Genomic DNA, 22,996 nt, shown 5'->3' with positions numbered 1-22,996 from the left:
CCACTACATCTCTGCTTTTGTGTAGGAGAAAGCTGAAGACGGAGGACCAGAGATGTTGGCTACTCCAAGATCACAGACCCAGATGTGCTACTCAGTAGCCTTGGGGAAATAAGGCTCCAAAGAGTAATGAAAACAGGCTTTATGACTGTAAGAAACTCATTCTAATGAGAATCCATTTTTATTAATGCTGAGATTTTAGTCTATGGCAGGCATAGTTGAGATTATCGAGTGTGTTGAGCATCCCCAGGTAATTTGAGATACTGAATATATTTAGAGCTACATAGTTTCAATAACTGAACTCCCCCCACCTTTACTAGATTTATTGAACAAAATGGCAACCAGAAGAGTCTGAACGTATCATAAAAATGACAAACTCCTCAAACCTTACTTTAGTTTGCCAGAATTTCTTACAGGACATCAGACATCTAGTCCTTACAACAGTGTGACTCCTAGTGTTCTGCTAGTTGTATATGACTAACAAATCACCTGACCAGTCCAAGCTGCAGCTCTTAGCTCCTCTTTAAGATGCAGGTCCTAGTACCTACTTCTCAGGGCTGCTGGGAGCTTGAGAGAAAATACATAGCAAGTACCTGGCAAGCACCAAATGCGAGGATAATTTTCAAATGTACTTATTATTAATACAACGTCCAGTTGTAACTATCAGAAAAGTTTTGTGACTCTTTGAGGGGACCATATTCTTATATCACAGAGAAGCACAGTGGAGTGTCCTCCTTTATAGTGTAGGGGGATATATCAAACCTCATTTTAGTATCTCACCCTTACTTTAGCTGCTTCAAACAGGCTTGAAGTAATCATCTCTGTGTCACCGTATAGGGAATGTGAAGAAACCAACAAGACTGTGCTGTTTTAAATATTAGAGCCCAAATATTTATGAAATAGTATTACCTTGGTGGAAGAAACAGGCATACTAACATGAAAAAACACATTTTATTGCACTTAAGTTATAAGAAAATAAAATTTCTAAGTGAATCAAATCAAAGACACAATCCCTTTAAAGGTTGTTTTCCTCCATCATGTCAGGTTGTTACATAACTAAAATTAACCAACTTGAATCTGATTGTTTTAAATCAGACTATAAATAAAACAACAACAACAACAAAAAAAAATAAACAGGAGGAGGAAAAAAGACCGCCTAGGATACAGTGTTAAACCACTTTCACAGTTCAGCTTGAGTCGTGGCTCCTGGAGAAGGAGGCGAACCATTGGACTTGTCACTCGGCGCGCTGGTTTGCGCGTGACGCCATCACTAGAGACTGAATCGTTCCTTTTCTGTCAGTTACTCAGAGCAATAAAACTGTAACAGTTGTTTTCCCAAATACTGTAAAACACTAAGACTGACCAGCAACTTTATTTCAATTTTTAAAATATTCTGTCAGTTTTCTCATGTCCGTTCATCCATTCACCACAGCCCTCAAAAAGAAAAGTTTCTCCGCAGAACAGGCGGTAACAGCTCTGTTCCAAGGAATGTGTTTTAATTTTGCCCAGATAAAAGAAAATAAGCTTTGCACACACTCTCAATTCTTTACTTGCAGGCAAACTTCACTCTTTATTATCTGAAACTCTCCCATTCTCAGCCTCTTAGAGGCACAGATGGTTCAAGTTTCAGTGGCAAAAAGTCTTTTTTCTGTAACCAAACTAGAGCAAATTTGGAATTCAGTCTGGGACTAAAACGTCACAGCAGAAAAAAAATAAAAAAAAATAATTTGCTTTTTTTCTTTCTTTCATTTAGCAGCATAAATAAGTTTGGCCACTGGGAGTACAGTACAGGGGTGGGACAACAATCCCATATTTGAAGACCTACTTCTAGCACCAGCATCAAGAATTAAATCCATCTCAGGACTCACAGAACCCAGGACAACTTGCCACCTTTGAGCAACAATATGCGTTGAAGAGTGAATATGGAAGCAACAGTAAATAGATTAACAGAGGCTAATACTGTGATTGATTGACATTGGCAATGGTTGGCAAAAAAATAAAAAATAAAAATAAAATTTAAAAAAAAAAACTTTTCATGATACCTGTACAAAAACAATTCACAGTAATTTTTTTTTTCCTAGCTTTTCCACTGGAGAATCTTTTGTTGTGGTTGTTGTAGATGCTCTCTGATTAGAAAGTCAACCAGTACTTGTTTTGATATTATTGCAGCTCCTTTCTAGGTGACAGTGGCAAAAGAACAGGCGAGCAGAATTGGTAACGATGTTTCAGCATAACACTGCCCAACAACCACTGGAGAAGAAAATAAAGAAATAATTGCACCTGGTTTTTAGAAAGTCTCTTTTGCAAAGCTGCCCTCAATCAGAAGTGAAGCCTTTTATGTGATGAGACAGCAGACGCCTCTCTTGTCAGTTTCGGTTTGTCTTCTCTTCCTCTTTTCCATCCTAGTCTGTAGGTCTTTTCAATCTGTTGCCCCAAGCCAACATCCTGCACCACTGAGTACAAGGGATTTTTTTTTTCATTTTCTCTTCTTTTTTCTTTTTTTCTGTTTTTTCTTTCTTTCTTTTTTAAATTTTTATTTCTTTTTTATTTTTATTTCTTTTTTATTTTTTATTTTTTTGTGCAGGGGAAGGGAAGGGAGTATATCGTCTACACAAAATTTGTCTTCTCTGCTCTTCACTTCATGTCCACATCAAAGTCCAGCACCAGCAGCTTGGTTTCTTCAGTTCCATTCCGACTCCCGACTGCACACACCAGCTTTGTGTTGGAGGCTCTGATCCGCCACACAACTCCCCCACTACCCCCACTCTCCAATGTGACTAGGTTTCGAATAAATTCACCCGTTTTCAAGTCCCATAGTTTTACAGTTCCATCATCTGAGCTGGTAATTACAAAGTTCTTGTTGAACTGTAAACAGGTCACAGCACTCTGATGCTTGTTGGGACCTAGACAAAACCAAAGGAATTTGATTGCTAGTTAGAAATCAAGGCTATGGGTTAGTTACATTATAATTTGCAGACTTCTACATTAGAATATACAATAAATGCAACATTTAAAATGTTACATATTTAGAAACTTTGTTATGAGTATTTTAGGATCAGCATGGATGTAAGAAAATCTGGCAGCTATCTGTAACTATAACATTAACTTTCAAGAGTTCTGTCTTCCAGGAAGCCTGGTGAGCTACCAGGCACACATTTTATTTTCTGGCTGTGTGAATAAGAGCATTTGCTGGCAGTGATGTAGGCACTGCAGCTTCATATGTTCTGCTGAGGGACAAATGAGCCTAACAGATTTATCACCACTTGGAACTGACCAAAGATGAAAGCTGAATGGATACTATTATCAATCTCTGAGGAAGAGGTAAAATCAACCAACAACAAGCTGCAAAGTTGCCTGCCACATGGCCTCAATGAAAAGACTCTAAGGGTTAGCACCAAAGGGGGGGGGAAAAAGATCATCATGAAGAAGTTACTGTTGGTATATCTCATCTGCTATTAACAATTTTCACATGTACCCTGTCTATTTCAATGGGAACTATTATTCTATTCCATTCCAGTTTAGCAGGTGGCTAAGTGGAAGTCAAAGCAATTTTCTATCAAAGATGTTTAAATTCAAAATAAAATAATCACTCCACAACTAAAATGAGTATGTTGCTTCTGTGAGACAGCCAAGAACGTTCTTTCTTCTCACTGTTCTTTAAGGTTAGGTTGAGTCAAGTAAACAGGTACAAAGTACTTCAACCATTTTATATTAAAACAACTTTAAACACTTTTTCAAGTGTGCCTAGTGGTGTGAGAGTGAACATTATCATAAACATATCTGGAGCAAGCATTTCTGCCTGAGCAGCAATCACCTTTTTAATGAACACAATTGAAGGTGGATAGCCAACACTTACCTTGCAATGTTTGTAAACACTGTCCTGTTTTGATATCCCAGATTTTAACTGTAGAATCTGCATTCCCAGAGACAAGAATATTGTCTTTGAGTTCCATTCCACTTGTTAACGACTGGTGCCCTGTTAATGTGTGAATGCAGTTCCCTGTCTCCACATCCCAAACTCGGATTGATGTATCAAGAGATCCACTCACCACATGGATGCCATCAAACTACAACAGACACAGCTTATTAGAGCAGCAGCAGTATGGATATGCTTCCTATCAATTATTGACCTTAATTCTAATAGGGGAGGAGGGGACAGTGTGGGCAACATGCAAGGTCAAGAACAAAACAGGGCACTAGGACTAAGGGGCAACCATGGTGAAATGAATGTCATCAAGAAAGGATACACTGCAGGTTCTCAGGCACATCTATCAGAACGCTTGCATTTTATGCCCAGTAGCTTCAAAGTAGATGCAAAAATAACTTACAAAGAACACAAAATGCCTAATATGAACATTATTTTTGGATCACCTAGTCCTACTTAGTAGCTTTGTACCATGGATGATTCAATGAGGATTCCTTCTGCATTTTACTTCCCCACAGGAAGTTGCACCTAATGACATGGCTTACAATAAAGAGGGTGCTGATTAGTACCTGAATCATGAAAAGGGCTAGAGGTAACTTGCTTGATGGTCACAAGAAAGTTTTATTAAAAACTGCATGTAAAATAAAAGTTTCATTTACAAGAACATAAAACTAAATAGGAAATATGCCAAAATATAATTGTATCTGGAATTAGAAGGGGTGGCATTTTGATAACAAAAGCAAGATATACAGCATTTCTTCTCCAGCTTCCTAGCTATACCAGGTTCTGAGCATATCACAAAACAAAACAAAAAAATGCAGCTAATTCCCTCTGCTTCAAATTCATCACCTTTCCTATTTTGACAAACATATTTACCGTGTATCAATTTTACATGGTAGGAACAGTATCCTATCAGTTAAGAAACAAATACCTTAAGAACAGAACAGCAATGTCAGTACTGGGATTATGTACTAATTTCCTGACCATTAATGGGTGGTAACTAGTAAATAAACTATTTAAGCAATAGAAGCTACTTTTAAATTGAAAATACTGCCTTTTAGGAACTAAAACTATTAGTCAGTTATCTTGAAATTTAACAACTATTCATGGATGTCAGGTTCAAATGTTAAATAAACAAAAAATCAGGTGAGTCAAAGTTACTTCTTATGACTGCAAATCAGTGGCCCTGGGACAGTGGAATAGCTTTATACAGAAAGGCTCCACTTCTACTCTGAATGGGGATGTAATCACAATTACATGGTCCATCAACTTTTAACTATCAAGGCAAAGGGACAGCTTTTGGCCAAATTAATCATCTGCTAAGGAGTTTATTAAAATCCAGGTTACTCTCCTATGAGACTACTTATTAATTAATACAGCAAACTTAGGGCAGCAAAGTCTCAAGTTCCAACATAAGCATGTGTATTTTAGAGGGAGAATGGAGCACAGAAATGTACTTCATGCTAATTTTGAAGTACATGTAAATGGCAGATTAATTGGATTCACCTTTTTTGGACAATATTGGATCAGTAATTTGACAGTGATTATCCAAGGAAAATAATCTTATGACTCATCAGCAGAGCATCTAAGGGATGGGGAGATAAGATCTCTTACCTGTAATGAATAGACTCTGTTGGTATGCCCCTGCAACGTGTGTAGACAGGTCTCAGTCTCTGGATCCCATACCTTCACCATAAAATCATACGCTCCACTAACAACCCTCCTGCCATCATACTGAACACAGCGGACTGCTGCTACATGACCCATCAAGACATGTAAACACTGGCCTGTCTCAATATCCCAAACCCTAAGGGTGGCATCTCGAGAACCGCTAACGACTCTGTAAAGGGATAAAAAGAAAAAAAATTTTTTTTAATTTTAATAACATCAGAAAACGTGACAGATGAAGTTAATGTTTTTTAAACTCTTTTTTCTTTTCTTAAGCAGAAACACATGTTTTCACAAGAAATCCTATGCAAAACCTTGATTCATAAACACGGTATTGAGTTATTCTGATTGGAATGGGACGTGGGAAAGCCCAGAATATATTCAAAACTAGGGCCAAGTCTACTTAGTAAAGAAGATGCTATGGACAGAATTTAAGGTGAAGACTGCAGTGGATAGGGCCTGGGGATGTAGCTCAATGGTATTTAGTACTTGCTTAGCATGTGCAAGGCCCTGGGTTCAATCCTAGCATTGGGTGGGGGAGGGGGAATTGCTAGTGAAGACTGCAATGAATTCACTTCAGGAGATTTTTTTTTTTTTTTTTTGACAAATGAAATAGAAAACACATTTGCTTGCAATTTCCCCTGTGAAAGCATTATTGACATTCCTCAAAAGACTAAGAATGGACCTACCACATGACCCAGCTAGACCACTTCTTGATATTTATCCAAAAGAACTAAAGTTATAATGATATGTGCATATAAATATTTATAGCAGAGCAATTCACAATAGCCAAGTTATGGAATAAACCTAAGTGTCCCTCAATAGATAACTGCTCAAAGAAAATTTGGTATACATACATAAAGGAATTTACTCAGCCATAAAGAATGGATTTATGTCATTTACCGGTAAGTGGATGGAACTGGAAAAGATATTGTTAAGTCAAGGGTCAAAAGTTCTCTCTCACATACTAAAGCTAGAGAGAAATAAGAAATCAAAAAGAAAAGAAAGGGGATCTCATGAAAATAGAAGAGAGAATGGTATAGTAGAGGAAGGGGACAGAGGGATAGAGGGCAGATGGCAAAGAGGAGAAACTGAGAAATGAAATTGACTAAACTATGTTATGTGTGTGTATAAATATATCACAATGAATTCCAGTTTTATGTATAACTATAATGCACCAATTAAAAATAAATTTAAAAATACATTTACTTAATAATGAAGACATCAACAAAAACACGGATTTAACAGGATGTGTTCCAGGAGGAGAAAAGAACCAAGAAGGAGAAGGCAAGCAGTCCAGTTTAGCTGAAAGCATTGTGAAAACTACACTGAGGATTTTTTCCTTTAACAGTAGCAACTGTAGCCTCCCAGAGATGTAAGAAGAGGACAGTGATGCTACCATAATTATAGAAAGGCTTCCTGTCAGCTGTAGAAAAGATGAGATGGCCACGTCTGAAAACTATGGCTACTGTTCTGAGGACAGGAAATGAGAAAATAACCCACAGGTCTTAGATTTTTTCTTGATTTAGGGGATGTGATACAGTGAGGTGAAGGTGAGTGGATAACTAAAAAGATGCAGAGTTTTAAACTGAAGCCTAAGTGACTGAATTTGTTCCATCTGCAAAAACATGAATATCCAGAGAGAAAACAATTTTTGTTTAAAGATGGTGAATCATCAAAGAATAAGAAAACGATTAGGGAGTAGAGTCTCTGAGGGAAGCCCAGGAATCAAATGAAGGAGGAATTTGAAAGACGAACCCCCAATTTTAAGCCAATACGTTATGGCTTTCTCAGTTTAGAAACAGCTACAGTCTAATAATCAAAGTCTAATTTAGGAGTTCATTATCACAATCTCAACAACGTCACACAGAAAGGAACCAAATTCACAAGTGACAGAGGAAAAAGTCCCGACCATGTTGGATTTTCCCTTTACCTTTTCTCATGGAGATGCATGCAGCGCACAGTGGAAGTATGCCCATATAGGGTGTGTATGCATTCCCCTGTCTCCGCATTCCACACTTTGAGAGTTCGATCTGTGGATCCACTAATGATGATATTGTCTCTCATCTGTGATGACCATACTCCACCTGTATGTCCCACTAACGTTCTCAGACACTGGAAAAACACTTAGGGTGGTTAATTTGTGGGGGAAAGGAAAGTAATTTAAATGCTATTATAATAGCTCATTAAAATCTGTAATAAGTTATTTATCAATTTGATAAAGCATCAGAAAAAAAAATTTACTCATGACTACAATAAGACCTCACTAGTCTATACTGCTTTGTTTATTCAGTAGAATAACATACTTAAATATGCACACACAACTGAGAAACAAATATGTAGAAAGTAACCATTGATATGAAACATATGATAAGAATCATACAATATAAAACATGTGATACAACAGAAAGCAAACATATGAGATGAAAGCAAAGCATGATAGCTCCAGCCTGGCCTTCTTGATGAAATATTACTAAAATTACAACTTGGTTTCTTCCATGGGAATAGATTCAATGATAGTAAGCCAACAGAGTTGGGTGTGGCTACATACCACAGTTTATCTGAATATGCCCCAAGCAGTAGTTAAGAGCTAGCCAAGTTACTTCAAGACAAGTAAAGACAGACATTAAAACCTTGAAATAAATCCAAAACTAATATTACCCCATGGAAATATGAAGCTGCTTTAAAAAATTTTAACATCTGACTTGTAATATTTATAAGATTCTTGTCCAAGAAGCAATATGGTAAAGACATTTTGTAAAACATGGATTTTTTTTTCACACTCTTCTGTTACTTTTTAGGTGGTCAGTTACTTAATTCATGAAAATATTCTCCTGTAGATGATAACAATAAATATTCACTAGATAATAAATACTTAAGGATATAATATTATATGAAGTTAAGATATTGCTTGGTCTTTTTTCTTCAAACCCATATTTAAATATCCATTCTGCTTAACTTCCATATCATGAGAGCTTGAGATAACTCTAGATGAGCAAGATATACTTAAGTTCTAAATTATAGGCAACTTATCAACAAAACAGGTTACAAGGAAAAATAAATATCACTCAATCATGTTCTTGAAAGATATTTAAAATAAATTAAGTATAATTTGATGGGAAAGGTGGGAAAAACTGAGCTATGAAAAAGAAAACACATCTGAAAAATTTTAAAATACCAGTCAGAAAAACAGACAAACTATTTAAATGAAGAAAAATATGACATCCCTATCAAAGAAAACATCACTATCATCATGCTGGGGAGACTTTCATTATTATGGGGGAGCTAAGTTAGGATCAAAACAGGATCCTTGCTTTACCGGTTGATCCTAGTGGTGATATAAACACAATGGCAAATTTATGAGGTGTACAAAGAAGTAAACTTACTTTGCCTGTGACTGCTGACCAAACTTTTAAAGTGTTGTCATCAGAACCACTAACTATTCGGTTACCGCAAAACTGTAAGCATGTGATCACATGATCATCATGTCCTTTCAGCACCTATCAAACAGATGTATAAATCAGAAATAAGCCATTATATTATGTTTTTAAAATACCAGTGAAAAGACAAATGAAGCCAAAAATGGGAACAACATCATCATCTAGTTCTAGAATTAAAATCACAGGGCTAGGTTATGGTTCAGAGGTACAGCGCTCACCTAGCACATGCTAGCATTGGGTTCAATCCTCAGCACTACATAGAAATAAATAAAATAAGGGTATTGTGCCCAACTACAACTAAAAAAAAATCTATATTAAAAAATCTACATATAATATGCAGCATTATCCTTCCTAAATAATGAATCAAGCATTAAACATTTTATTATTTCCACATTCTATTATTTGTGTAACTGAAACGTCTGCTATTAAAATACTGAGTCAAGACCTCATAAAGATGGTTTAAACACAAATACATTTTATGATCATCTATTTTACCTATTTAACCCCCGCAAATGCATCTTATTTTTGCAACTTTAATACACAAGAACAAAAGAAAGCACCTACTAACTAGAAAGAAAATAGTAGTAGTCATCAGCTTTTTCAAATTAAAACAAAGAAACTTACCATGGTGTATATATGTTAATACAGAGTGTCCCCAAATTGTTTTTTTTATTATAAAAATATATCTAAGAATTTTAACATTTTTACCACTCTTACATACTTAAAACACAATGTAGAAATATACAGAATATCAGAATTATGCTTCAATTTATAAAAATATAACATAGAAAAGCCACCAAAAATCAAAATCTAGGTCCTTTAAAAAAAAATCACATTTGGAATGTAGTCTTAGGGAACTGGCAAATTCTGAGGGAGAACGTATATAACACAATAAAATTCAAAAGGATATTCAGAGATTTTCATTTACATAAGAGAGAAAGACAATCAGTTCACCTGTTATTTTAAAACACAATTTTCTTTCCACAAAAGATATGCATGAAGTTATACTGCTCATCAAGAAGTAAAACAATACATTAGGTATTACACCATAGAGTAATGATTTCTGTGGAAGAGTCCAGTTACCTTGGGAGATTTGAGTTCTCCTCGCCTCCAGTTTGTATCAATTCTGTGCTGTCTGATGTATGCACTTTTCCACGGACTGTGTATGAAACCTGGTTTTATTACTTTTCTTCTCTTGATATGCAATGGTTCATCAATCCCTAAAGTATCAAAAGAATTCCAAAAGAATAATTCTCTTCATCAACAATACAAATTTCATATTTTACAATATATCTCATTTTCTCTATGCTCAAAACAAAAAAAATGCAGGACACTGTCTAGTTTCTAACTGTTATAAAGTATGCAATAATAATGTAGACTTCACATTCTATATGGCATATTTTTGTATTCACTATTTCATTTCTTTCTCAGAATGATTCTAGGAAATGTTGATGAGGATATATAAAAATTGGAATGTTTGTACCCTGCTTGTGTGAATATAAAACGGCTTAGCTGCTGTGGGAAATAATTTGACAGTTGCTTAAAAAAATTAAATATACAAGTAACATATGATCTAGCAATTCTAGTACTGAGTATAAACCCAAAATAATTAAAAGCAGAGACTCAAATAGATGTCTGTACAAAATAGTTAAAAGCTGGGAGAAATGCAAGTATCCATTGACAGATAAATGGATAAACAATGTGGCATACACACATATGGAATATTATTTGATCTTAAAAAAGGAGATATTGCCACATGGGTGAACCTTGAAGACATTATGAAATAAAGCAATTACAAAAGGACAGATATTGTGTGTTTTTACCAAAGGTATCTAAACTAATCAAATTTATAAAGACAAAGTATTTGTTGGGTGCTAGGGGGAAGGAGGAATAGGAGTTAAGGTTCAATGGGAAGGGAAAAATAATACAAGGGGGAGAAATGAATTACAGTAGAGGGGGTAGAGAGAGAAGAGGGGAGGGGAGGGGGGATAGTAGAGGATAGGAAAGGCAGCAGAACACAACAGACACTAGTATGGCAATATGTAAATCAATGGAAGTGTAACTGATGTGATTCTGCAATCCGTATACAGGGTAAAAATGGGAGTTCATAACCCACTTGAATCAAAGTGTGAAATATGATATATCAAGAACTATGTAATGTTTTGAACAACCAACAATAAAAAAAAGAAAAAGAAAAAATAAAAACCCTGAATATTGTTCATATATAAACAACTAAACTTCCCATTGTATTGTCTAATATAATTTGTCCTTTTTGTTAGTAATGACAGTTTCATTTTATTTAATTCCTCTTATCTAGTAAATAAAACTTTTTAAAATATTCAAAAAAAAAAAAAGGTTCAATGGGTACCAAGTTTCAGCTAGATAAGATGAAGCAGCTATGGAGATGGACAGTGATGGTGGCACAACAATGCCAGTGTACTTAACAGCACTAAATTGTACACCTAAAAATGGTTCAAATGATAAATTTTATTATGTATGTTATGCAATTTTTTTGAAGAGTTTAAAATATGATTCTTTGAGAGATGGGCAGAGTTGATTAATCCTACATTATATATATGCATACATGAGAAGAATAATTTCATTGATTAATCCAAGATTCAGACAGGGGTCTGATAGAATCAGGATTAGAAATCAAGTGTGGAGCTTCACCTCAAGGCATTATTAACCCAGACCAATCATCAATGCTCTCCTTGACTATACAGTTAGGGAGTCCCCCCAATATGGCTACCCGTACCTCTAGGATTCTTTCACAAAAATGTTGCTTCTCAGAGGCAAATGATATTTTTACATATTTTTTTGTCCAAATAATTCATTTTCTAGAAGGCTGCTGGGGAAAAATACTCCTTTTAATATGGATGATGCCTACTCTTCTACTAAAACAGATTTTCTGATTTTAAACAGGTTCTAAGAATATAAGCTCCAGGACAGGAAAAACAAACAAAAAAATCAAAAAGGCAAGATGCTTTTATATCTTCAGCATTTAAGAATGTCTAGCTCACAGGAGGTATTCAATACATATTTATGATGAAAAAAATAGAATACTCAATGCTGGGTATTTAATTGATAATATAATTTTTGGGTTGCCTTTAAATCATCCTCATCTTGACTCTTTCCCTTAAATGAAGATCCATTCTTTGATAGGCTACCAAAGTTCTCTTTACTCATTTATCCACTTTATTCTAGCTGCACATAAAACTTGTTTTTATGTTGTCTACTTGTTCCCAGAATTACTTTGCCTTTTCAAAGCATGAGCATATTCTCTGTGTAATTTTGAACCTTACCCTCTTCTCTGCATTTCTCTCTCCAGAGAAGGTTGTCTTCAGCCAAAATTCTCCAGTAGCGACACGTCTGAGCTGCTTGTAGCAGGTCTTTGGGTTCCAGGAATGAAAGCACATAAAGTGCCAGCTATTGAACAGAAGAAAAACATAGGATACCCATATATATATTTTTTAATTATAGAACTAAAGGTTAATTATTCTCCACAGGATAAAACACTTAGATATAAGTGCAATTACATAATTTGTAAAATTATGATAGACAGTAACTCCAATTTTAACAAATATAAACTAGATTAGAAACAAAAACACCCTCTTGGCTTTTATGAATTTCACTGCACTAACTCTTTATCTCTTTATAGAATAATGATTAAACCTCTGTCTCTGTTCTTGCCTTTGCTCTGTGAACCTCACCACAATAAGTTTAATTTTTATGTAATTACATATACTTGTGTTCTCTCCCCTCTACAATGCAAGTTCACTGAAGACAGAACCTGAGGCCTTCCTGATAGCCTGACTGGTAAGAAATGAGAGTTCTACATAATTTTTTATCATTTCAGATAGGCAGATATCACAATTAGTGATTCTTCATCACATCAAACTATTTATCACAATGATAAACTTCTAAAACATTTACACACTTGACTATAAATGACAAAATGAGACAATTATTAAGTCATTCCACAGACACATAAAAGTAATTGGGTTCTAATTACTTTACATTGCTTATGGGGATTTTCTTGATGGGTCACAGAGAGTTGTATATTTCAGCTAGCTCTTTCGAATACTATTAATTTAAAATATTTGTTTATAATACTTGCAAACCATCATTTTTTTCCATTGTATGAAACCAAGTCAAGTAAAGAAAAAGGAAGGAAAAGAAGTGAAGTGATGGCCTTTGACCATGCTTATTCAAGTAGCCTCACACATCACATACAAATTTAAATTACAATATTAGAATGAAAATTTATCCAAAGTCTAGTGTTTATAAACTAAATGGCAAGGATTAAGTCAAACTACCATTTAAAGTGCCAAAGATTACATAGGAAGTGAAAGTATGATTTGAATTATTTTTCAAAGCTAAATGAGAATTACATGATTTAAATTAAGGTTTCCTAATGATTTTATATATATATGGAGTTCACTTCTAATCACATACTTTCTGAGCACATTCTGCATACAAAACACTCCACCTAGACAGTACTAAGCTTAATACTACTATCGATGAATAAAAGCGAAACACTTTTCTTGAATTAATTGATTCTATCAGAAGATCATTTTTACCTACACATACCGAGTTCATCTAAAATAAAAGGTCATGATTATATTCAATAACCTATATATACATGTGTATATAAACATGTGTACATACATCTCTCAACATTTTATTTGATTAACGGGTACTCTACAAGCTACTTAATTTTAAAATTACCCATCAATCAAAGCCTAGGCAAGTTTGTTTAGTTTCATTGGAACAGTAATGTGAGTTACCATATTATTAATCTATGTGAAATTGTAATTCAATATAGATATTGTCCAGCACAAAGATACTTGTGCAAAAGAGATGCTGATTAATGTCCAAGATATTATAATGGTTCACATGAAAAAGTCTATTCTTTTTCTTGAGTTATCAGACTGAAGTAGAAACCAAGTAATTTACAGAAACATTCAATTCATCTTAAAGGCTAGGGACAAGGAAGCAAGAAATTGAGAATAGTTGAGAATTCAAAAGTACCTCTTCAAACCAAAAGGAAAAATTTCCTTCTTTTCATCCAAGTCCAGTGTTTGGATGCATTAGAAAAATGCAAAGCAACACTCAAGTGCTAAGGAAAGCTGAAGTGCTAGTGTAATAGGTAACTGACAAGCTGTCTTTTAAAGGAGCAGAGGCTCCAATTTAACCTTGAACTTGCAATTATTATATGTTTGTCAATTTACATACAGCTAGTTCAACTGAAACATATAGCTAACAGAGAAACTATTCAAGGCAAAACAGAAAACTATGAGTAAAAAAAGCCAGGAAAAACATAAATCAGCAAAGAAGGTTTAAACCAGGGGAAAGTAGATCATGCATATACTAGCAACAGTGTCTTACATGGGTTTTGAGTTAAACTGTCAAGTAAAGAGGGAACAGCTATAAGTTATATGATCCTAACTGTGTATTATGGAGAAGTGTACCAATTCCTCAAAGGAATCAAGGTTCTGTCATACGGGGCTCTGAAATGGGTCTGAATGTTTGTGTCCTCTCAAATTCATGTTGAAATTCTAATTCCCAATGTAATGTTTTTAGGAAGTGGGGCTTTTTTGTAGGTCATCAGAATGAAACCCTTAGGAATGGAATGAGTACCCTAGAAAATGAACCCAGAGAACCCTCTTACCCTCTTTCAGCCACACCTTATGAGGATACAATGAGAAGACAGAAGTCTACAACCTGGAAGAGGGCCCTCGCCAAAACCCAACCATGCAGGTGCCCTGATATTGGACTTCTTAGCTTTCAGTACTGTCAGAAATAAATTTCTGCTTATAAGATGACCAGTCTGTGATACTTTTTACAGTAGCTTGAACTAAGACAGGATCCTTATTAGGGGACACAGACCACAATTTTATACTTTAGAAGTGACTAATACTTTCCCAGGCTTGCTATATTTCAGTGTACTGTCAAGGAAAAAAATTTAAATGAACAAAGAGAATGTTGGCTAATCCTACTTCAAGAATATCAGGTTTTGTTCTAGATTATCTGTTATACCACTATGATTCTCTTGGTATTTACTCACAAAATAAGGAGAATGCTATTTAACACAAGCTTCTCTTATGACACTAGTGCCATTTTTGTCAAGGTTTTTCAAGATTAGTAAGTAAATGTTGGTAAATAGCTTTGAGATCTTCCCAAATAACTATAAGAAAAACACTATAATTCCATCTCCTGTCACAGAGGTAATAATGTTTTAAATAATGATAATACTGAGTCTCTGGACTAGATAAAGCTAATTAATTTAAGGGCAGATCTATGCCATTATTTCTTCATGTATAAAATAAAGCATTTTTCAAATTAGGAAGCATTCTGTAGTTGAAAACAAAAGGAAAAACACAGATAATATGCTAAGCTAGGGATCTCTTTTATTCTCCTCTCTAGCTTCACTTCTTTATCCTCAAGCAACTTTTAAAAGAACATTTAAGCCAACAGAATCTTTACTGGATTTACCCTTGATATTGATAATTTGTGCTAAGTTCTTGGACTCTTTAAAAATACTTTCAAAATTCTATTGAGTGTAAATCACATTTTTGTGTATTAAGAAGTTACTACAGAAATGAAAATAAAGCAAAGCAAAACATACATACAAACAAACAAACAAACAAACCCTCTCCATTCTCAGAGATAAGGGAATAAACTAGACTCTGAAAACTACATTTTAACAAAAATGCTACCCTCCAAAGTAAGGAGGATATCAAAAGAAACCATAAAAAATATATCAGAGATGAATACATTTACTTTCAGTCAAATACTTATGAAAGTGTTTCCTTTTATTAATGCCCTTCTGGAAGCAAAGAGAGCTTATGTCACTTTTATAAGCCAAATCTATTGAGAAGATTCAGTTTTAGAAAGAACTACCAAGAATAAAAATTTTTTTCTGGATCAATGTCATTTTAAAAAACACTCCAAAGAAAAAACATTTCAAGAAATTGATATTGTATCAATTTTGCTTCTCCCTGAAGTTATGCTTAAATATAACACTATTTTATTCATAACCAATGTAAAATTATAATTGGCACTATTTAATATTGTTAGGGTATTTAGAATGATTATCTGAAAAAAATCAACTCCTTTTCTGTTCAAACTTGAAGCTTCAGGATAATTTTATATTGTCTTCTGGGTGGACATATAATTAGTGGCATGATAATTGGTACAAATATAAATCATGGGGACATCAATTATTTAATGTTATATTATTTGTCTGCTGACAAAAATGAAATTATGAAATCTATAATATCAATAACAACACTATATCTACTATACCTTGTTCAGTCAAGAGTGCCCATATGACCATAATCAATCCATGACAAAAGAATAATATCAGTTTACACAAAAACCAAAAAAGATGCCAGGTGCAGTGGTACATGCTTGTAATCCCAGCAACTCAGGAGGCTGAAGCAGGAGGATCCCAAGTTCAAAGCCAGCCTCAGCAACTTAGCAAGGTCATAAGCAATTCAGTGAGACCCTGTCTCTAAATAAAATATAAAAAAGGGCTGGGGATGTGGTTCAGTGGTTAAGCGCCTCTGTGTTCAATCCCTGGTACAAAAGAAAAGAAAGAAAGAAATGGGCACAAATAATTCCAGAAAGTGCTATTAAGAATGCAACTGGAGGGCTGGCTGGTGGCTCAGTGGTAGAGCACTTGCCTAGCATGTGTGAGGCACTGGGTTGGATTCTCAGCACTACATATAAACAAATAAAATAAAGGCCCATTAACAACTAATAAAAATATTTTAAAACATGTAATTGGTATGAGTGTATGTTTGTGTGTGTGTGTGTGTGTGTGTGTGTGTGTGTGTGTAATGGAGTCAAAGAGGAGAATGAGTAGTAGAAAAAGATATACATGTAGAATTCTATACATTTAAAAATAATTATATAATCTAAGTACCAGAGAGCCACAATTCAATAGCATCAAAAAAACTACTGGTCTTAAAGGGACTTAGGATACATAAATGACAAAACAAGGAAAAAAATTGTTGTTTTGATAAAATCAGAACTTTTTAAAAATCCACACTATAAATAATGAACATACCAAGAAAACTGAACGTTGGGCTTCAGATAACATAGGGAAAAATCTTGGTAAAGAAACAATAAAATGAATGAAACTCAATGATTAGTCTCATATATCTGACTTAATCAAGTTGTAGAAAGAAGTAACTTAGTTCATAAGCATATTTTAATTTGATAATTACATTATTAAGTCATGGCAGTTTACCAACTTAAAGCCCTCTTGACCACAAATTGAGAGTGTTAAACTGAAAATGCTGAATACCACAATTAGTATTACAATGTTTAAAGGTTGTAGCAGTTGAGTTGCATATTCAAAAAACACACACTGAACACTGTAACTGATCATCCTTACCTCTTTAGGGAGCAAAGAAATAAAGTCTCTTTGAAACTGGGGTTCTATCACTTGCATCATATGTTTCACTTGCGTTGGTTCACAACTATCAATGAGTTCATCTAAAGCAAGCAATTTCTCTGGTCCACTCCAGCTCTATCAAAGAGGAATTAGAATTTTTTATTATTTTAACAGATGTTCCAAGTTAGAAACTCATAAAGGAAAACACACAACCACACTTGAACAAAGTAAGCAAGCACTCTGTATGTTACAAAGTGGCTGCTTATATCACATTTTCTCCAGAATCCACTGAAGTGATATGATTTAGTCTGAAGTTTACTGTTTTTTACATTATCAAAGCTTTAAAAGTCATGAGAAAATATTTTTGTATTACATTATGATGATAGTTATTTGTTCATCTACAACTATGATACCATTGAGATACCAAAATTTTATTCCAGAAACATCAATTTGGGTAACTGAGTACATAAGGAATTTTGACTATTTTTTTTTCTCTATATTCTTTCCAGTAGGCACCATTAAATTTGATGGTTTCCATAAGACACTCACCTAAGAGGAGACTGACAGCATCATTTAGAGAAGAACTAATAACTGGATATTCTGCATATCTGAGAAGTACTTCTCACAAATAAAGGGGATTTGATTTGTCTTATGAAAATAATTTCAGACAAAAACAGCAAATAATAGAAAATAATAGCTAACAGTATTATTCAAAATATAAGCAAAGGCCAAATGAGAATAAGAAACAAAATGTGATTACCATAGAAAAACAAAAACATTATTATACTTAAAAAAGGACATTAAGGATTTTTTTTAAATTACCCCCCTCCCCCAGTGAGGAGCACCTGCATAGAAAAGCCAAGATTCTTATAGAAAAACTTAAAACCCATGTAAATAATTTAAAATGTTAAAATTTAACAATAATCATGCAAAATATTTAAATAACTAAGGATACTTAAGTGAAAAAACACCCTTGGGTGAGCCTTTGCTTCTGTAAATCTATGCCTACTCGAGTACCTTTGTGAATTATAATGTCCATTTCAGAAGCAGAGTGAATAGAGGTTTGGAGCTAGAAAGATCTGCATTTTGATACTCCATTTCTTGGATTTTGTTATATTTGAAATACTGAGATATATTAAGCATCCAAAAAGCCTTACTCAGAATATTTCCTAAAGCATTTTTAAAGTATTTACACTTTTAGAATTTATAACGAACCTGTCTTCTTTCCTATCATTAAGTACAGATTATGGTAATACTATGAAATATTTCAATAGTATTTAGCTATTTCTATAATATACTCCATTTCACCACTTAATATAAGGAACCACAGGCTCCAATAAATTGTGGGGTTTTTTTCCTTTTACTTCAACATATATGTTCGGAACATTCATCAAATATGTACCTTATATACTTTTTGGTCAGAGTGAGGATTTACACATAAAAATGAAAAACACTACATACATGTGTTCACACACATGGTCAATTACAACCATCTAAGAATTTTGTTGGTTTCCCTCATATAACTTTAAACACTGACCCAAAACTTGCCTATCTGACAATCTGATCAATCTCTACTCATCTCTGACCACTCAGCACCCACACTGTAGACTCACTGACTTACTGATGTACATCCCTTGCAGGATTTTCGGTGGCTTTTTATAATGTGTTTTCCCTCAAATCTACTTCATAGAGGTTTGTGGACACTGCTACCATAAGGACATGCTCATTTCGGGTGATGGAAAAGTCTGCTGACTTAATTAAAATGTGGCTTTAAAGAAAGGCATTTGATAGAATAATTTTAGAATAAACCTCTTAATCTTCACCTATATGAATGCCTGCTTTAAAAATATTTTTGGATCTGTTCATGATTAAATTTTGATTTAAGGGGCTGGGGCTGTATGTAGCTCAGTGGTAGAACACTCACCTAGCATATGCGAGGCCCTGGGTTTGATCCTCAGCACCACATAAAGATAAATAAAATAAAGGTATTGTTTCCAACTACAACTAAAAAATAAATATCTAAAAAAAATTTTGATTTAACAAGACATTCCATAGAAATTTCTATAGTAAAAAGACAGTGAAAAATCTTTCAATGTATTTACTACTTTAAATGTTAAACAGGTATGCATTTGATTAATAAATACTATATCTAATTTAAGGTAATAAGCCATACATGTTCAATGTTTTTTTTCCAGTTAATGAATTATTGATTTTTTTAAAAGAATAGAAAAATAATAATATCAATACAAAGTATATGATGCTAATAGAAGAGAAATATCTTTTATCAAATCTTTTAATAGACAGGTGTAGAATAGAATAATAAACCAGAATAGAAGATAAATAATTCAGTTCTTAAGTAAATGTTTGAAATTGTGTCAGAAATTTCTATATATTTAAGAGAAAGTTCATGAAAATATTTAGGCCTGGATAGCAAAATGTCTCTAAGAGTAAATAGTATTTTGGATAATATTTTGATTTGAAAGAATATTTGACTTAACAAGAGTCAAATGAAATTTAAATTATGTCTCAATTCAAATTACATACACATTCAGTAAATGTTACTTTGAGCTAATTTATTGAAAAGTATATCACTAACAAGGATTAGGAACATAAGCTATAACTATAGTAAATGAAATTTACTCCTCCATCTTTCCTTCTAAATCTCCACTTCCATAGTCTTGCTAGGTTCAGTAAAACACAATTCTGTTCTACAACTTGCTCAGGCCAAAAACTAGAGTCATCCCTGATTCCTCTTTCTCTCTCACCAACAGATGGCTCTGACCCAAATAAATTCTGTGGCCTCAAACATCAAAACACACCCAGAATCTGACTGTTATTACATGGTCTAAGCCATAAGTATCTCTCACCTGGACTGTTGGCATAACCCCCTGGCTGCACTCCCAGCGTCCTACCTCTGCCCTGCTCCTTCTATTCTCCACTCAGTACTCAGTAATCCTCTGCTTCAAACCTTCTACTGGCTTTCCACTTCAGTTAAATAAAAAGTCTTTGCTTGGCCCACAAGTTTCTAATTTCCTACTCCTTTTCCTCTTATTTACTTTTTCTGCCACACACATTCTTTCTAGGCCTCAAACACTCCAGGCATGCTCTGCCTGGGAGCCTTTCACTTGCTGTTCCCTATCACATTCTACTCTAGATACCTATAAGGTGGCCTGCCTGTCTTCTTCCCATCCTCCTTTCAAGAGAAACAAATTTTAATTTGTGGGCAAAACTGCAAATACAAATTTGAAAATTTCCCCATGGAAATATCATTTTATTTTAGGAACTGGAGCACACAGGTAGTACAGAAGAGTAGTAGGGGCAGGGAAATGTAACCAGGAGCCCAAACTTTACCAGTAAACTCACTGTGCAAGTGGATGAAGTTTCAGAAACTCCACCTACATTATAAGGGCTTAGTCTGGACCAGTGGTCCCCCAAAGCTGACCAATGAGTACAGGAATCACATAGTCCCACAATCTACCACCTGAGAGTCTGCTTCAGTGGTCAAGATGCAGCCGAGGATATTTATTTTTCTAAAAAAAGCAACTCATCCAATGTTGGTATAGGTGATCCTTAATGCCTAGTCAGGTCCAGGCCTGAATTGCATGTGGGAAATAACTGACTTCTATAGTACTTCCACCATTCCACTGTGGGCCAGTTCTAATTTTCAAGTTCTACTTAACATCAAAATCTGACCCAGAGAACACAACACAGGTTTTATTTTTTGAAGAAACCAAGAATCAGCCTCTTTCTACTTTTAATGCAAAAGTCTTTCAAATATTCAAGACATGAAATTCTCCTTTAGTCTTCTCTGGTCTAATACATGATTTTCTTCAACTCACCCACATAAGGTTTAACAAGGTTTCTCATATTATAACTAATAAAATTTCAAAGTAATAATGAACTTAGCCTCTTTGGGCACTATCCTGTAGGTTTTAATCTTTTGTTGATTAGCAAACAAGATTTGTATAAAATACATCAGAAGATATGTACAGCTTCTATGTTAGCATGAAACTTGATTAAATCCTTCAATTTCTAAATCTAAATGGGGTTGACTCCCATTTAGATATCAAAACAGAAGTACTTTATATTTTATCATTTTTATTATTTTGAGTGTAACATCTTTTCAAAAGACATTTATAGCTTCAATGCAAATATGCTTTGATTAAAATACTTTGAAACTAATGACATTTATACAATGTTAGAGTTCCTCCACATATTTCTTTGATCCTCATGGTAGGATGTGAAACTACTATTTTTGACAGCCCCTTTTAAGACCAAGAAAACTGAGGCCCACAAAGGCTGTATCTTGACCAGTGGAGAAAGCTAAACTTAATGGTCTCCACTGTAATTCCAAGGACAGCTTTAAATACACCTATATGTTTTCTTCCTTTTGATAAATTCATAGTGTTATATTTGTTTTATGGAGTAAAAATATAAAGGGAAGAGTGGTTATATAACACCAATAAAATTACCCAGTTATTAAGAGGCAAAACCAAAATTGGAACTAAGAGCTTTTCCATCTAGGTCACATATGCTTATTCTTTCAGGATGCCTGGGAACATAAATTTTACCAAAAAAAAGAATGTTCATGCCATTAGTCTTTACCTAATCTAAACACTTCAAGTGAGAAACCATATATTAATACTCAAAGGATATAAACAAACCATAAAAGACCAACTATCTCCCTCAAAATTAACAATCTGAAGCTTCAATTTGGCTGCAAAATAAAAGTAGAAAGTAAATCCATGACTACTGAAAATTCAAACGGTAAAACTTGTGGTTTTTTAAAATTTTTGTCTTTAATTTGCACTTCTATTTTGTAGTAGCACTGTGTTTTAATTTCCTCTTATCCATGATGGTGTATCATTTGTTCTCATTTGATATACAAATTGAGTACACAATACTTTTGTTAGAATAGATGGAGCTGGACCCAAACAACGCTGTATCACTGCCTTAGGAGCAATAGGAGGACAGTAAGAGTACAAGATCTCCCATTTTGTTTGTTATGAAACAAAAAAGTCATCATTAAATGTCGCCACAGCATATCTGTAGAAATCGTGCCAGTTTAATTATCCCTCAACTGTACCACATAGGTCAATTCATGACTCCCCCACTTTACTATGAAATTATATCTGCCTATAAGTTAGGCACTAAAGCATTGTAAGCCTTTAGGTAAATGATTCATTTCTAGTTACTTTGGCATCAGCCCTAAAAAAGGGGGGCAATCTATGACAATGAAGTTCTGGTTGTGTTACAAGACATACATGGTACTGAGAAGATTAAGGTCCTGATCTACCTGTCAAATTGTTCTTTATTGCTATAGATTTGATTGCTAAATAATATTTTTCTAAAAAAAATTATGGTTCTTTATCTTTGAGGATAATTCCATGTTATTCCTGTTAATTAAGAACAGGTTTTCTTCACTGTACCTACTTCTCAAATGAACAAATACTTTTATTGGGCCAAAAGCTGGCTAACACTCTTTAGTTTATTGAGTCTCACTGATTCTACAAAACAGTTTCTCATTTTGGCTTTTACAATTAATATTTCTGAAATTGGGAT

At 34.2% G+C, this 22,996-nt stretch overlaps 1 protein-coding gene across 9 annotated transcripts in view; it reads right to left on the bottom strand.

Annotated features, from left to right (window-relative positions):
* Positions 1 to 929: 929 nt before the first annotated feature.
* Fbxw7 (F-box and WD repeat domain containing 7) overlaps positions 930 to 22,996 on the bottom strand; it is a 191,219-nt gene continuing 169,152 nt past the window's right edge. For all 9 annotated transcript variants that reach the window (XM_040293186.2, XM_078022032.1, XM_078022030.1 and 6 more), the window contains 8 exons: positions 17,435 to 17,569; positions 12,333 to 12,456; positions 10,114 to 10,250; positions 8,977 to 9,090; positions 7,524 to 7,705; positions 5,537 to 5,762; positions 3,854 to 4,064; positions 930 to 2,900 (listed from right to left, as the gene is read on the bottom strand). In XM_040293186.2, coding sequence (XP_040149120.1) covers positions 2,632 to 2,900; positions 3,854 to 4,064; positions 5,537 to 5,762; positions 7,524 to 7,705; positions 8,977 to 9,090; positions 10,114 to 10,250; positions 12,333 to 12,456; positions 17,435 to 17,569 — 1,398 coding nt within the window. In that variant the 3' untranslated portion in view covers positions 930 to 2,631. The remainder of the gene's footprint in view (positions 2,901 to 3,853; positions 4,065 to 5,536; positions 5,763 to 7,523; positions 7,706 to 8,976; positions 9,091 to 10,113; positions 10,251 to 12,332; positions 12,457 to 17,434; positions 17,570 to 22,996) is intronic.

The sequence above is a fragment of the Ictidomys tridecemlineatus genome, chromosome 9, assembly GCF_052094955.1.
Source record: "Ictidomys tridecemlineatus isolate mIctTri1 chromosome 9, mIctTri1.hap1, whole genome shotgun sequence".
Lineage (NCBI taxonomy): Eukaryota > Metazoa > Chordata > Mammalia > Rodentia > Sciuridae > Ictidomys > Ictidomys tridecemlineatus.
Note: the sequence above shows the minus strand (reverse complement) of the source record. Positions and strands in the feature narration are given on the sequence as shown.